At 32.5% G+C, this 16,217-nt stretch overlaps 1 protein-coding gene across 1 annotated transcript; it reads left to right on the top strand.

Annotated features, from left to right (window-relative positions):
* Window positions 1-1,334: 1,334 nt before the first annotated feature.
* LOC130798624 (germin-like protein subfamily 3 member 3) lies at window positions 1,335-2,179 on the top strand. Its single transcript, XM_057661687.1, has one exon. The coding sequence runs from the start codon at window positions 1,406-1,408 to the stop codon at window positions 2,033-2,035; it is 630 nt and encodes a 209-aa protein (XP_057517670.1). The 5' UTR covers window positions 1,335-1,405; the 3' UTR covers window positions 2,036-2,179.
* The last annotated feature ends 14,038 nt before the right edge of the window (window positions 2,180-16,217 follow it).

Genomic DNA, 16,217 nt, shown 5'->3' with positions numbered 1-16,217 from the left:
ATATAATTTCTATTTTTGGACAATAGCCTACAACGTTCATTTAATCTCATCTATACATTTTAACTCTCTTATAATTTCATCAACACAATTCATTCTTTCTCTTTATTTATTACCACTCTCTTAACAAATTTTCTCTTTCTTTTTGATTTAACTCCGTGAGAACATACGAGTAATTATTATAATTTTCAAACCTTTATAATCTAAATATCCAACACAATGCTTCATACAAGAGTCATCAATATATTTTATTAACTTATAATTGGGCGTCTAAAACTAAAGATGTTGACCAGTTGTTCACGCTCCTCATGCATCAAAACTAAAAATGCATGCGTATATTAATACCTTCTCATCTTCTTTACGATAACCACGTTTGACTTACAAAAAGGATAACATGCTAAAAGATAAACTCGTAGTGGTTTGATTTTTCAACTATTAATTGCTTTCGTCGCATTTTCCTTGATAAGCCATTTGCTTTGGACAGTGATTGGTGAATGATTGAAAGTGGTTAACCTAACACCCAAATCTTATATGAGACCATTTTACAATGAACACTTTAAAATTGTAAATAATTCTTTTAAGGTTTTACGTTATCAGTCTAAAACTATAGAAAGTGATCACATTAAAACTATTAATAATAACTTCAATATTATAAGGATAACATTAAAGAAATAATTGTAGATTAAAGCAATCGAGTAAAACTAATCTCAGCTTAACTCGCCGTATTTTAGAATTTGTGTTAGCCGCCTAATTCAACTTGATGCTTCTTTGCATGTAATTGTACTTTTTTTAATATATTTATTGCTACACATACATAGCCTAAACATAGAGCAAGTCAAAATAACTCTTGGCGGCCTTCTTTGAAAAAATTTAATGAAGAATGGGTTGATAAAGGAGTACTTCCGCCAGATAAGTAACGACACATAAAAAATATTAAAAATTAATTAAATATAAATAATTTCAACTTTATGAGGTATTTGGCTGGAGTTATTTAAATATCCTAATGACTTGCTATAATAAATAATTTACAATAAAAGTAAAATGAAAATTAACATAGAGGTAGAAATTTGTATTAGAATATATAATATATTTTAAGGCCTTAACCAAAAGCTAAGGATAATAGTTAAAAGGCTCTAAAATATATTATATAATCTATAATAATTGGGACCAACAAGAACGGGTTTCCAACATCCAACAACTCCATAATAATTGTTCTATCCTATTGGCAACGTTGTTCCATAGTAACACCATGCAATTCGTTGAATTTTCAAATATTTTGACTATCTATTTTGGTGTCTATACTATGCATGGATCTGAGTTCTATATATAGGGTTCAAACAATTTCCAAACCCACACTACAATTTTTATCTTACTTAATTAAAGCAATCCCTTCTCAATATCTTGCAAGATGAGTACTCTTCCAACTATTTTCATCTTGATCTCCCTTTTCGCCACAATCAATCATGCTATCGAAATTGATTACTGTGTAGGCGATTCTAATCTTCCTAGAGGTCCTGAAGGATATGCTTGTAAAAATCCTTCTACACTCACAACTGATGACTTTGTTTTTACTGGATTTCGTGGCGAAAGAACTACTAATAGCATTTTTCGAAACAACATTACTCTAGCATTTGCAAAACAGTTTCCGGCCATAAATGGAATGGGCATATCCATGGCAAGGCTAGACCTTGGTGTTGGCGGTGTTATTCCGGTACATTCTCACCGTACATCCGAAATCATTGTTATCATAAAAGGTACTATCATCGCAGGGTTTATTGACACAACAAACACTGCATACTATAAAAAGTTAGAGGTTGGAGATGTCATGATATTCCCACAAGCTATGCTTCATTTTCAAATTAATGCTGGTGATACTCCAGCCATGGCTATTGTTAGCTTAAATGGCGCTAGCCCAGCAGTACAACAAACTTCCTTTTCTCTTTTTGCTGGTAATTTACCTTCTAAGTTAGCTGAGCAAATCACTCATTTAAGTCACGAGGAAGTCACCAGAATGAGAAAGCTATTTCAATCTGCTTAAAAATTATCATATTGAAAATTATTGTTTTAAATGTAATCAATTTATCTATTTAATTATCAAGTGTGCAAGTTTCAATGTAAAATAAAATCCAAGTGTGACATTATAGAATTCTAATGATAATAACAAATGATTCTTTTACTAGTATGGCATTTCATTTTTTGCTTTAATATTTTTAATACGTGGAGAATATGGTACTTTGTAGTTTGTATCGCTGGAATTTAAAGAAAATTTTCTTATAAGTTTGACCTTAAGCTATATATGAATACTGAAATTTTCTTAAAATATGTATATCAGTATTAAAACAAAAATCAAGTTACTCTTTAAATTTGGATCTTTTTTCAATTTTGTTACGGCTTAATAAAATTATGGAAAATTTTTTTTTAAAAAAATATCTAATGTATAGGTCTATTTACAAAAAAAACAACCTTATGTATTTATTTTTTCAAAAAACTACCTAGTGTGATATATTTCTCTGCAAATCACTACCACTTAACGCATACGTTAATTGATCATTACGTTTAAGAGTTTGACCAATTTGAGAGGTTAAATTGTCTAGGTCCTCGTATTTTTAAATAATTAAAAATTAAAACACATAAATTAACAAAACAAACAAAAGATATGTGAATTCATTTTTACCCATTATAACAATAGTTTTTCAAAAAAAACACAGACATCGTGATTACCATCATGAAATAACACTTTCCCAACACGTAAATCGAAAATTATATTTAACATCATTTGTGCCCATCATAACGTTGATTTTTCAAAAAACAGACGTCGCGATTATCCTTTTAGGTAAGTCTTTTGAAAATAAGTACTTGTTCTGGCCTAAATTTCAAAAGAGTTACCTTATAAGGGTAATCGCGATAGGTAAAAATATTATTACGACGGATAAAATGACATTAAATATCTTTTCTCAGTTTACGAATCTGAAAAAGGAAAATAAGCACATGTTTTGACCGGATTTTGCGGTTTCACGGTTCCGCGGTTCGGGGCGGTTCAGAACCTGTCGCAAACGGTTCCGGTTCCAAGCGGTTCGGTTCCAGTTCAGTTCCGGGTAACCCGCCCCGTGGCCATCACTATATATATATATATATATATGTATATATATATATATATATATATATATATATATATATATATATATATATATATATATATATATATATGTATATATATATATATATATATATATATATATATATATATATATATATATATATATATATATATATGTATATATATATATATATATATATATATATATATATATATATATATATATATATATGTATATATATATATATATATATATATATATATATATATATATATATGTATATATATATATATATATATATATATATATATATATATATATGTATATATATATATATATATATATATATATATATATATATATATGTATATATATATATATATATATATATATATATATATATATATGTATATATATATATATATATATATATATATATATATATATATATATATATATATATATATATATATATATTATATACATATATATATATATACATATATATATATACATATATATATATATATATATATATATATATATATATATATATATATATATATATATATATATATATATATATATTATGTGTGTGTGTGATTCATTGATCATTTAGACTGCCTTACGATTCATTTCATCATTATTATTGTCACTTTATTGATCACAGACATACCTCACTAATCAACACTTGTTACTTTATCGATTACAAACATACCTCATTAATCAACACTAAAGTCAAACAAAACTTGATTTAAAATAAACTCAATTAAAAATTCACACCAATAAAATGTTATCATTTTATTAAAAAAAAGCCTTAGGTTATAGCTCATGACGACACTCTATATGAGTAAGATTCGTTTGATTCATTCTAATGCAGAGATTATTAATATTTAATTTTTATAATATTTTAAACATGTATAATAAGGGTCATCAAGCATTGAATAAGTGAAATGGATAGAGTAAAATAATAAATATCCCATTTTTAGTGAATATAAGGCGGTATAAAATAAGCTTAAATGATGACCATTATCCAATAACCTTATAAAACAAGTATTTCATGGTAGAAATAACGAAAAATAGAATGTCCTTCTTTTCATTTACTACCATCAATTTCATCTCATTATTTTGATAACAGTTAACACATTATTTTACATATGTTGGACCTTATTATTCGTATTTTTTTTTAAATCTCCAGACTATATTTTGGTGTAAATACTTTTCACTTACATTTAAAATCAATATAGAATATTTTTATTGTATTTTATATATATAGTCCTTACTATTCTCCACTTAAAATTAAAAAAAATTTGTATATACAAGTTGATGAGTTGGCGCAAAGCTATGTCAAGAATAGTATTCTTCATTAATGACTCTTGAGTAAACAACGAACTAATGGTTTTTATTTAGAGGTGTTCTCTCGGGTGATCGGGTCAGTTTCGGACATGTGTCATTCGGTTTGGTTATTTTTCGGCCGTGTGTTACAACGGGTCACACTCGGGTCCAGTCGGTTAGTCACGGTTCGGTTATTCAAGCTATCGGGTTAGCATCAGTTCGGTGTCGGTTGAAGTTTGTGTCGAGTGTCAATCGGCCTCGGGTTGTCATCGATTACTAATTGGTTCGGTTTTGTTGGGTACAGATCGGGTTCGAGTTTTTTTTTTAAAAGCAAAATTCAGCTACGTATTACTAATTACTATCGATCGAATCAATATCAAATTAAGTTGTTAGTCAATTTTTAATTGATGACAAGATTCCCTTTATTTAAAGAAAAATAGTTAAAATGCAAATTAATTAGTAATCATTATTATTTTGTTACTTTTATTTGTTTGACCGGAAATTAAAAATATAAAGTTCTATCAATATTCATCTAATTCGATTAAAAGTACTTAAATAAACATTGACCATTGATTATTTACTCTAAATATAGGAAACCATGTATTTATAAAATTTAATTTATTCAAATATCTAACACTTTATTAGCTTAGCAAATAAGATAATTGAATATGAGTCTATCATACTTCTATGTTAAAAATTGGTTCAGGTTTACAACAGTTCGATCTAAAATTCGTTCGGGTTAAGTCGGTTTTAGCCGGATAGAATTCGGTTTCGAGCATCATTTGGGTCGGATATGAATCGGGTCGGTCATTATTAGGTTCGGGTAATCTCGGTTAACGGTTATGTGTCGGTTACAGCTCGGGTTCAGCTTTCCCATTTTCGGTTGCCAACCAGTTCGGGTACTGTCGGTTCGATAAACCAAAAAAAGGAACACATTTTCGGGTCGGTTTACTTTCAGTTTCGGTTCGGATTTTCGAGTCGGGTCACTTTTGAACAACTCTAATTTTCTTAAATGGAGTTGAAAGAGAAAAAAAATTACTATTATAGTGCTCATTTAAAAATATTTTCCAAAATGGTGTTTATATCACTAAGCTATTTTAATTTTACTTTGTAGTTTCAAAGCTTATTGTGAACCAAAAGACTAGTAGGTATAAGTAGAATAAGAAAAAAAACCAATACATCCCCAAGTCCTCACTAAAATTTATTTTCTAAAATCGTTTTTATAGGGAAAAGATACTAACCAATTTATTTGAATTTGATTTGGAAACTTCAAACATAAAATTTAGACCGACAAAATAATTAGCTTATACATCATATAACATGTGATACATAGAATCAATTATGATACAATAATTTCGATAGCAAATTGCAACAAAGAATTAAAAGTCAGCTTTCTCCTTTAGATATGTCTAAAAGTATCATTTACTTAAATATTATTTTTCTACTATAACAATCAAGAGCGTTTTGAAAAGATGCATAAAAAAATTGGTTCATTATGAGGAAGGGTAGTCCAATTGTAAGGATAATTTTGAGCTAACGAATACTAAGAATTATTTTGTATTGATGAAAGAGTTAAAATTTTTATTAACAAATGTTTCTAAAAATAAATCAACATCCAACAATAATATTATATCCAAATGATCAATATAGCTTTTCTTTTTTACTTTCTACTGTTAGTTTACTCAAATTGATCCAAGTCTCAAATATATAGAGTATTTGTGGCTAGCTATAGGAATATCGAGAGAAGCGATTTTTTTTTATCGCAGATCGAAGATACTATTAAAGAATTTTCAATCCCTAAAAAAAATATTCCAACAATTATTTTAACTCACTAAAATTTGAAAGTTCCAAACTAAAAATAAAATAGATTAGTATTAAATCTCACTTATTTAAATACTAATTTGAGAAATTTTTTTTAATAAGCACCAAAGTAGGAATTTTTTTCATTACTAAAACAATATGGGCAAATCATTCTCAAAAAACAGTTAGAACTACTATAACAGGTCGAAGCTATTAATAATATGGGAGTTACTAAATTTCGCCACCCCTTTTCCTTTTATTGCCACCCCTTCGAAATTACATATTTTCCCCTAAAGTTTAAAAAATTAAAAAATTGCCACTGGACTTAAAACTTAATTAATAAATGTAAAACACACTTAATACCGCTATTAACACTTTAATCCGGAAGATTTGCCTATATATATCGAATTCTCAGACGCGTATGAAGTACGAATTCAAACACGGTACTATCTCTCTAAAAACTCTTAAACAAGCTGTTACCTGTAATCGGTTAACTATGGCTAACGAAAGAAACTATGAATCAGATGCGGTACGTAAATTTTTCGATTTGAATCATTGGAAATTTTTATAAAAAAAAAAATTAAATCGCACAAAACTGGGCGACTGAACCATTGTCCAGTCGCCCAGTTTTGTGCGATTTAATTTTTTTTAATTTTTTTATTTATTTGCGTAATTTATTATTATTATTATTATTATTGTTGTTGTTGTTGTTGTTGTTGTTGTTGTTGTCGTTGTTGTTGTTGTTGTTGTTGTTGTCATTATTAATTTTACTTTTCGTAATTTATTATTATTATTATTATTATTATTATTATTATTATTATTATTATTATTATTATTATTATTTTTATTATTATTATTATTATTATTATTATTATTATTATTATTGTTGTTGTTGTTGTTGTTGTCATTATTATTATTATTATTATTATTATTATTATTATTATTATTAATTCTTTTTTTAGTATTAGTATTTTTATTAATTTTTGTTATAATTATAATTTTAAATTTTCGTCATTAAGGTAATTAATTTATGTTATTTTTATTTTCAATTTGCAGCAGTTTGAAAACTTTGGAGACAACGTAGACTACTCCGGTAGCTTTGTTACGAATAGGGAATTTATTTCCGTAGATGAGTTACATAGTTGGGCCGATGCGATAGCAATAACAATTGGTTTTCAATTTACACGTGCTTCTTATAAATAGAAAGAAGGACGTTCTAGAGTTAGTGTCTATTTAAGATGTCACCGCTATGGTAATATTAGGGGTGATGTACATAAGAATAATGTAAAATTAAAAACACATGCATAACAAAATGTCATGTTATGTACAATACCTGAGTCTCCATCATTGAGTCAAGAACCCTGCGGCAGTCCCTCAGCCTGTCAACCTCACGACATGATTTCTTCGTTGACCACATCTCCGCCCTAGTCATGTTTGGCACACCTTCTCAGCGAGGATGAGGGCGGAAAGCGGGAAAGTACTCATAGATCCATGTCTGGAGCAATGTGAGGCAGCCCCCAATGGTCTTGCAACCAGCCCTAGAAGCCATTCCGAGCTGCCTATACAAGTAGGCCAAGGTCACCGCACCCCAGGCCACCTTCTGCTGATCGACGTTCACGGCAAGTATCGGGTGAGGTCGCATGCCAATTCTGGTCTTATCCGCCAGCAAGGTAGAGCCGACGATAGCCATGTAGTACGCTGTCGTCTGGGTATCCATGGCCTGGGACCTATGACACAGTTGCATTAGTTTAGTAACGTTCACGCAGCCGCAGGTGAACGCACCTCTACGCCGAAGCTCAGACATAGGCTCCCTAAACAGATTGGTGATACCGACCTGCCACTCCGCCTCAAAAGGCTCAGCCGGCAGAGAACCTTCAATAGAAATGCCCAGTATGCGTTGCACATCGTGCAACATAATTGTCATTTCCCACCATGGCATGTGGAAGGTGTTCGTATCTGGCTGCCACCTCTCCACGAACGCGGATATCAAAGCACAGTCGATGTGCTGTGCATAATGTCCGGTAGTCGGCCGAGGGAAGTGGCAGGTAGAACATCGTTTAGCGCATCGGACATATCCTTAGTTGGATGATGGACTCTACCGTCCTTTTCCTAATACCGCAATCCAGAATCGGAGGCGTACGCTCGGAGACGTCGAAAATAAGTTTAGCTATGTGCCCGCCATAGCTAGGGATCAGTCGCGTATCTGTCGGCCCCCCGGGCTGGGGCGATGTGACTTACCATTCTCGTGGCGGCTCATTATCGACGAAACTACGTCCTGCGCGCTCAGATGCGGCAGAAGAACTAGGGCCACCACGTGCGAATCTCCCGTCGGGCCCCCGAACAATAGTCCAATCCAATGGGCGAGAATCAGGAGCTTCGTGTTGAACATCATCAGCATCATTATCATCATCACTAGAAACCCCCCAATTACTCTGGATGCTGCTAGACTGGTCATCAAGAGAGGTTTGGACTAGGTCTAGTGCACTCGACCTTTGGGCAATACTGTGTCTGGCAGCCTCTTCCTGCCTAGCCCTCCTAGCAGAACCCGTTACCCCCCTCTCATGCGGGTCCCCTCTGAGTAAGGTAGGCCTAGCACTATTACCTCTCAACACTTGTCTAAAATAACTCTTTCCTTTTCCTTGATTACCAGCCATTTACTACAATTTTTGATAATTTCATTAAATATTAATAATAAATGAACATAATCAAACATTACGTTACATTAACCACATGAACAAAAAACAATATTAATTTGCTAAATTGACAATAATCATAAAAATAATACAACATTAACAAAAATAATAACATTAATAATAATCATAACAATAATAACACAAATAATAACAATAATCATAACACTAATAACAAAAAAAATAATTATAAATAAAATTAAAGGATAATATAATAACAATAATAATAATAATAACAACCACTATAATAATAATATAATAGTAAAAATATAAAGAGTAACAGTAATAATAATAACAATAATAATAACAATAATAATATAAATAAAAATAATAATAATTATTCTAAAAAACAAAAAATAGGAAAACAAAAAAGAAAAAAAACCAAACGCCACCAATAATAAAAATAATTTTCAAGACAACATACAAAGTTAATTAATAATAATAATATTAATTATAATAAACATATTTAAAATAATAAATTAATAATTAAAATAAAAATAATAATTTAATAATAAAAATAATAAGAATCACAAAAATAAAAAAAAAATAATAATAACAGTAATAATAATAATAATTACAACAACAATTATAAAATTAAAAATAATAATAACAATTATCAAAAAGAAACGAAAAAAATAAATAAATAAAATGAATCGCCCAGATCTGGGCGATTGGACCCCGATTCAATCGCCACTTTTTTGGTGATTGAACCGGGGTCCAATCGCCCAGATCTGGGCGATTCATTTTAATTTTTTTTTTAAATTTAAAGGATTTATATTCGAAAAAAAACCAACAATAATAACAATAATATAGAAAATAATATAGAAAATTTATTAAAAATAAAAATAATAATAATAATTATAACAAAAATATTTACATTAATAAATTAAAAATCAAAACATAAATATATATTTAATAATAAAAATAATAACAATCACAACATTAATAACATTAATAATAAAATTAATAATAATAACAGTAATAAAAATAATAATAATAATAATATAATTAAAATTATAATAATTATTCAAAAACAAAAGGAAAAAAATTTTTTTAAATTGAATGGCAAAAAATTTGCTTTTGTAAGTTGATTTTGAGTGTGGTAAGAAAAATTTTAATGAGAATGTGGTATATATAGGAAATTTTAAGTTTAATGGCAAAATCGTAATTTTTTGAAAATTTAAGGATAAATACGTAATTTTTTTAGCGGGGTGTCAATAAAATGAAAAGGGTGGCGAAATTTAAGGATTGAGAATAATATTTCCTACCCACTTGCCAAAATGTAAGTGTGATTAATGAAAGATAAGCAAAAGTAATCAAAAGTCAAAAATATCAACTCAATGTAACAGCTATCAACTCATTTGTTATCGTCTCATTTAGCCAGCTATGCTTTGTGCTTTCCACAGTAATTGGTGATCATATGATTGAAAGTGGTCTAGCCTAACAATAATTATAGTTTTGTACAAAACTATTTTATTATAAGATAAATATATATAATTAAAATATCTTTTAAATCGAATATTTTTAAGATTTTATTAAAATATCTTTTAAATTGAATATATAATATTTCCTACCCACTTGCCAAAATGTAAGTGTGATTAGTCAAAGATAACATTTATTTTTTTATTTGAGAAATTTTGCTAGCCTCCAAATTCCACTTGATTCTTCTTTTCATGTAATTGTACTATTCTTTTATTTTTGTTGATACAATAACATAGCCTAAACCTAAAGCAACTTAAAATAACTCTTATCGGCTTTATTTAAGAAAATTTATTGAATAGGTTGATACAGGACCGGATTGATAAGTGACACAACATATATAAAATGTAAAAAATCTAATAACAACACGTAAAAGCATGGAAGTTAGGAGTTGACCAACTGACAAAATACCATTGTTCTTTTCTACGATTTCAACGGCCAAAAATATCTAATATTTACTTTAATTAACAAGCTAGTAATATAAATTGGAATATTAATACATTAATGGTATGAAATTGATTTTCAAATTGATGGTAAATATATTTTTTTGTTAAGTTTAAATATAATATGTTTAATATTTAATAATTTTAGGAAAAATTGAGATTAATAATCTTACTTTATACCCATTCGCTGTGAATGATCCTAATTTTGAATTATTTTTTAATAAATTAACTATTGCCTTTAGTTAGCGATTAACATACTAATAAGGTATACTAATAGCAAACTAAAGGCAAATGTTGAATTATTATAAAATAAAAGTTATGCTGATAGCAAACTAAAAATAAATATTGAATTATTAAAAAATAATTTAAAAATGAAATTATCCAAAACAAATGAGTGAAAAATTATTTATATAAATTTGCACATTTTTTATTGTTAACCAAGCATAATAATTATAACCATTTACAAAAACAAAAAGTTTGACAAACATAAAATCTATCAAACTCTAAATTAGTGTGAAACATTTTAAAAAGGTGTCCAAAATATATCCTTACAGATTCGGTTTAAAGCGGATAATTGTATTAAAATGGATCGTATACGTGTTGGCGACCAACAACCACGGTTTCTAACATTCAACAACCCAATAATACTTGTTCAATCCTATAGGCTATATATAGGTAACCTTGTACAATAGTAATTACACAATGCAATCTTTTTGAATTTTCAATTATTTGACCGTCTATTTTGGTGTCTATGCATCAAATCAGCAATAATATATATATATGGGGTTAATTCAAACAATATCCACACCCACAAAACAAAATCTACCTTATTTTATTAGTGCAATCCCGTCTTATTAACTAAATCTTGCAAGATGAATACTATTATTGGGTCAACTACCCTAATTTGATGGGATAGGTTAAATGGCCCAAAGACCTTGAAAGACAATCAAAGCCTTCAGAAAGCCCACTTCAAGGGGTCAAATTACCAAAATGTCTCTTGATCGGTCAACCAAATTCATTTATTACCTTAAAAATACCTTCATTTATTACGTTTATGGTACTTTTTCCCTCTCTGTCTAACCTCTCTTAACTACTTGCATTCACTTCTTTCTTGGTTCGCATTTCCGACCACTGATTTGAACGTTGGAGGGGCTATTTGGGAGACCGCCCTCGGACAAGTAACTCTGTTCGTTTTGCAGGTCAACAGTCGAACCCGATTCAAGTGATTCGGACCCTTCCACAGCAAGATCCATTTTTGCAAATAACCCCTTCTTCCTCGAATTAAGTTGACTCGATTTCTTTTGCAGAAACATTTGGCGCCGTCTGTGGGGAAAGAATAACACTTTACGTCTTACGTCAGAACAAGAGCCACGAATTCCAAACGAAATACCCGAGCTAATACACGGAAATCAGAACATCATTATGTGAATTCAGTCCATGATCAAGAGCCGACCCCGAATCCCGTCCCGTCGCCGAACTTCGTCACCCGGCAGGACCTAGATGCTTTGGCCACAACTATTACATCACACTTTCAAGAATCGCTGCAGCAGGCAGTTCGAACTCTTCCGATATCCTACGACCCCCACAGCAGAATATTCTGCATTCTGCTTGTCGACAAACGGAGCTGGTTCCAACCTTCAACCAACAGAATCAAGATCAGGGTTAAGACTTCTAAATATAAGACATAGCAGAAAAACAGGAGTCTCCCCATCAGGAAAAATACGTCCATGAACACAGAGCCTAGCAGATGCTGTTGGGAAGCCGCCGTCCTCAAAACTTTTTTGCCTTGAATCCTAACCGAATTCCTAAAGAGGTAACTGACCAGGACCCTAGCCAGGCTCCTGACACTAAAGGTTTGATGTCCGACATATCATCAACATGAGGAAATTGAAAGAATAGGATGCAAGGACCTGCCTCAATTCGAAGAGAGTAGGAAAAGAAGTATTAGAGGAATCTAACCACAACCCCCTATGCCAAGAAGAATAAGGGGAAGACCCCTATTCAGCCCCTGTCATTTTCAAGCTCGGAAATTGTCTGTTCCTAACCGAAACAAGGTCAAGGTGCCGACAGTAATGCCCTTTAACGAATCCGATCATTCCGCTGAACATATCGCATCTTATCGCGCCTACATGGCTGTAAGTACAACATGTGAGGCCATGTTATGCAATTTTTTCCAATCACCCTTACAGGAATGGCCCTCAACTGGTACACGACCCTACCACCGGGAAGTGTAGATAGCTTCGCCTCCCTCGAGTCTCTTTTCCTTTATCACTTTGTCGCTTCTAAAAGGAAAAGGAAATCCAACCTCCATCTGATGTCTGTGATCCAAAAGGAAGGAGAATCTGTCACTTCATACATTCAGAGGTTCCACGAAGAGCTTTTATCGATACCTGGAGCCAATGACGCTACCACGGTCCCTACTTTAATAAATGGCGTCAGAACTCCAAAGTTGAAATGAAAGCTCTTGAAGCATGACATCTCTACTTACGCCGAGGCTATGGATGTAGTTCAGAGGTTTATTCGGGCATCAAACCTTTGCAATCCCCTAGATCTAAAGAAAAAGGACAAGTTAGGAAGATCGCAAGAACGGACGCCTAACCGGCGTAACTCGGACTCTTATGGGAGGGAAAGGTTCCGCTCGCCGATGGGACGTCCTCAGGATGAAGGCAGAAGACATGCGCAGGCTTATACCGTGTATGAGGAAAGGGATAGCAAAGAAATACTTGTCAATATAAGTCAGAAGGATATATTTTATTCGGTCACGGACCAATTGCCAATCCCCCTAGAGTGTCCAGTTCACAAAATAGAAGGAACATGGATTTATGGTGCGAATATCACATATTGCACGGCCACACTTTGTCTCAATGCCATGAGTTGAAGAAAATGTTAGACAAATTGGCGATAAAGGTAAGCTGGACAGATACTTAAAGTGTGATAATAGTCGGCCATGAGGCCTTCGGGATGATAATCATCAGAGGAACGTTAGACGCTCGGATGGGAAAGAGCAACAATCCGAGGCCATTGAAGTAATAATTCACACGATATCTGGAGGATATTCAAAGTATTACCCCAGCAATCGGTCGATGAAAGATAGTGTTTATTTTTTGACACTATAACCGCAGAAGATAAACGAACACTTGGATAAGCTTGAGCGGCCGTTGGTTGGGTTTGGAGGAAGACGAGTCTGTCCATCGAGCATAATGGTTCTACCAGTCAGATTTGGAGAGAAGGGGAACGGCCGAACCTTGCTGGTTCGATTCACCGTAGTCGATATCCAGTTTCCCTACAACATTATCATGGGTCTTCCCCTAATTAATAAAGTCAAAGCTGTCATATCTACCCATCAACTGCTCCTCCTGTATGAAAAGGATGGTGGCAAAGTCGGAATCTTACATGGGGATCAAAAGATTGCCAGAGAATGCCAAGTTAATACGCTCAAGATGGGGGCCGAATGCAGTGAAAGGGTGAACGAGAACCAGAAGAGAAAAGCAGAGCAGGTAGAGTCGATCTTGCATGTGACCGATGATGACGCCTATAGAATGACTCAACCGCAGCCAGTTGAAGGATTTGAAGAAGTCTCCATTTGGGGTGAGAAAAAAAATGTGTAGGTAAGAATCTAGTCGGACCTATAAGGGAGGATCTGATTGCTGTTATTCGGCAATACGGGAGGTATTTGCATACACTGTTGAAGAAATGCCCCAAATTCCAGCCGAAGTAGCTTCGCATCACCTGGACATCAAAACCCGGCTACACGCTGGTTAAGCAGGAGCTAAGACAACAAGGTGTCGAAAGGGCACAGGCTACCAAAGAAGAAGTAGATCGGCTATTGAAAGCCGGATTCATAAAAGAGTGCAAGTACTCGGATTGGCTGGCTAATGTGGTTCTTGTAAAGAAGCCATCTAGGAATGAAGGATGTGTGTGGACTTCACTGATCTGAACAAAGCTTGTCTAAAGGATGACTAACCACTGCAGAAAATCGATAAGTTGGTCGAATCCATTGCTGGTCATGCCTTATTGAGTTTCATGGATGCCAATGCTGGATATCATCAAATTCCAATAGCAGTGAAAGATAGACCTCATATCGCCTTTATCACTCCGAAGGGAGTATACTGCTACATGGTGATGCCTTTCGGTCTAAAAAATGTGGGGGCAACCTTCCAACAAATGGTCAACAAAATATTCAAAGACCGATTGTGTAACAACCCGACTTACCGTTGACTGGGTAAACAGGGTCATTACTGGGTTCGTTTCCCAAGAAACTGAAATCACACTTCCAAAACTCAAGCAAAGGGGTCACAAGCTCTTCAACGTGACTAACTCAGCAAAATCCCAAAATCAATATCTAACTAAAACACAAGATAATCATACAAGTCCTTACAAGTCCAATATAACCAACACAACCAAGTCTAATATACATTTATCCAAAAACCTAATACAAAACTACAAGTTCCCACGTGCTCAGCTCAAAATTCAACCTTGGAACGCTATTCAATCACCGTTAACCCATCGTTCCCGACCAGTTTCGATCTGTAATCAAACTAAAAGATGGAAATAACAGAGGATCAGATTAAACTGAGTGAGAAGCAACAATCCAAAAAAATTAAACACAGTAATTCAAAACAATGGTTTAAAAGCAACATCAGTTTCCTAGATCTATGTGCGCACAGGGAGTCTAGTTTGAGAGGTGCCCCATAGCTCTAAGGCTATGTCGCTCTCGGGTGAAGCTAGTCAATATCTCAATGACAATTCGCTTCAAAAATAGGGAGTAGGGAACCATGTTCCTCAACTCCGTCAATGACCAGCTCGCAAGCTCGATCCATTGACCATATCAATCTCAGCATAATCATTCATAAACATTTATCACATTCATATAAATTTCACAAACTTTAAATAAACATTTTACAAATGGTAGCCTGGCCAGACCCCTTTTTAAGGGACTGTTACTACTCACCAACAAGACGCTTCAAAGAGTCGTGATCGATTCGCAGCTATCAACTAGAAAGGTTCCTCGATGACGTCTCCTCCTGAAGCATAACAAACATAACATCACAACAAAGCGTTCGATACTACAAACTAGGTTCATATAGCTTATTGCATCTCCTCCTAAGACCGTATCTTAGTCATGGATTATATTCTAACATTTCTAATCATACAAGGATTGTGCACTCCAAGCTTAAACACTCTACATGTCCTCAAAATATTACAATCGCCCTTTAACTTGTTTACATATTTTATAAAGATTACTCACCTTCATCATTCTTTATAATTTTTAATTAAACTTAACGTGTACATTCAAAACCAACCCTCAAAATCCTCAAAGAATCTGATAATCCCTTCAAGAATATCAAACTATTCAACCACACAACCAATATTTA

Source organism: Amaranthus tricolor, chromosome 13 (genome assembly GCF_026212465.1).
Source record: "Amaranthus tricolor cultivar Red isolate AtriRed21 chromosome 13, ASM2621246v1, whole genome shotgun sequence".
In the NCBI taxonomy this organism is placed as follows: domain Eukaryota; kingdom Viridiplantae; phylum Streptophyta; class Magnoliopsida; order Caryophyllales; family Amaranthaceae; genus Amaranthus; species Amaranthus tricolor.
This window is presented reverse-complemented; position numbering and strand designations above follow the sequence as displayed.

Coding starts and splice junctions, on each gene's coding strand:
- LOC130798624 (XM_057661687.1), top strand. CDS start 1,406: ATGAGTACTCTTCCAACTATTTTCATCTTGATCTCCCTTTTCGCCACA.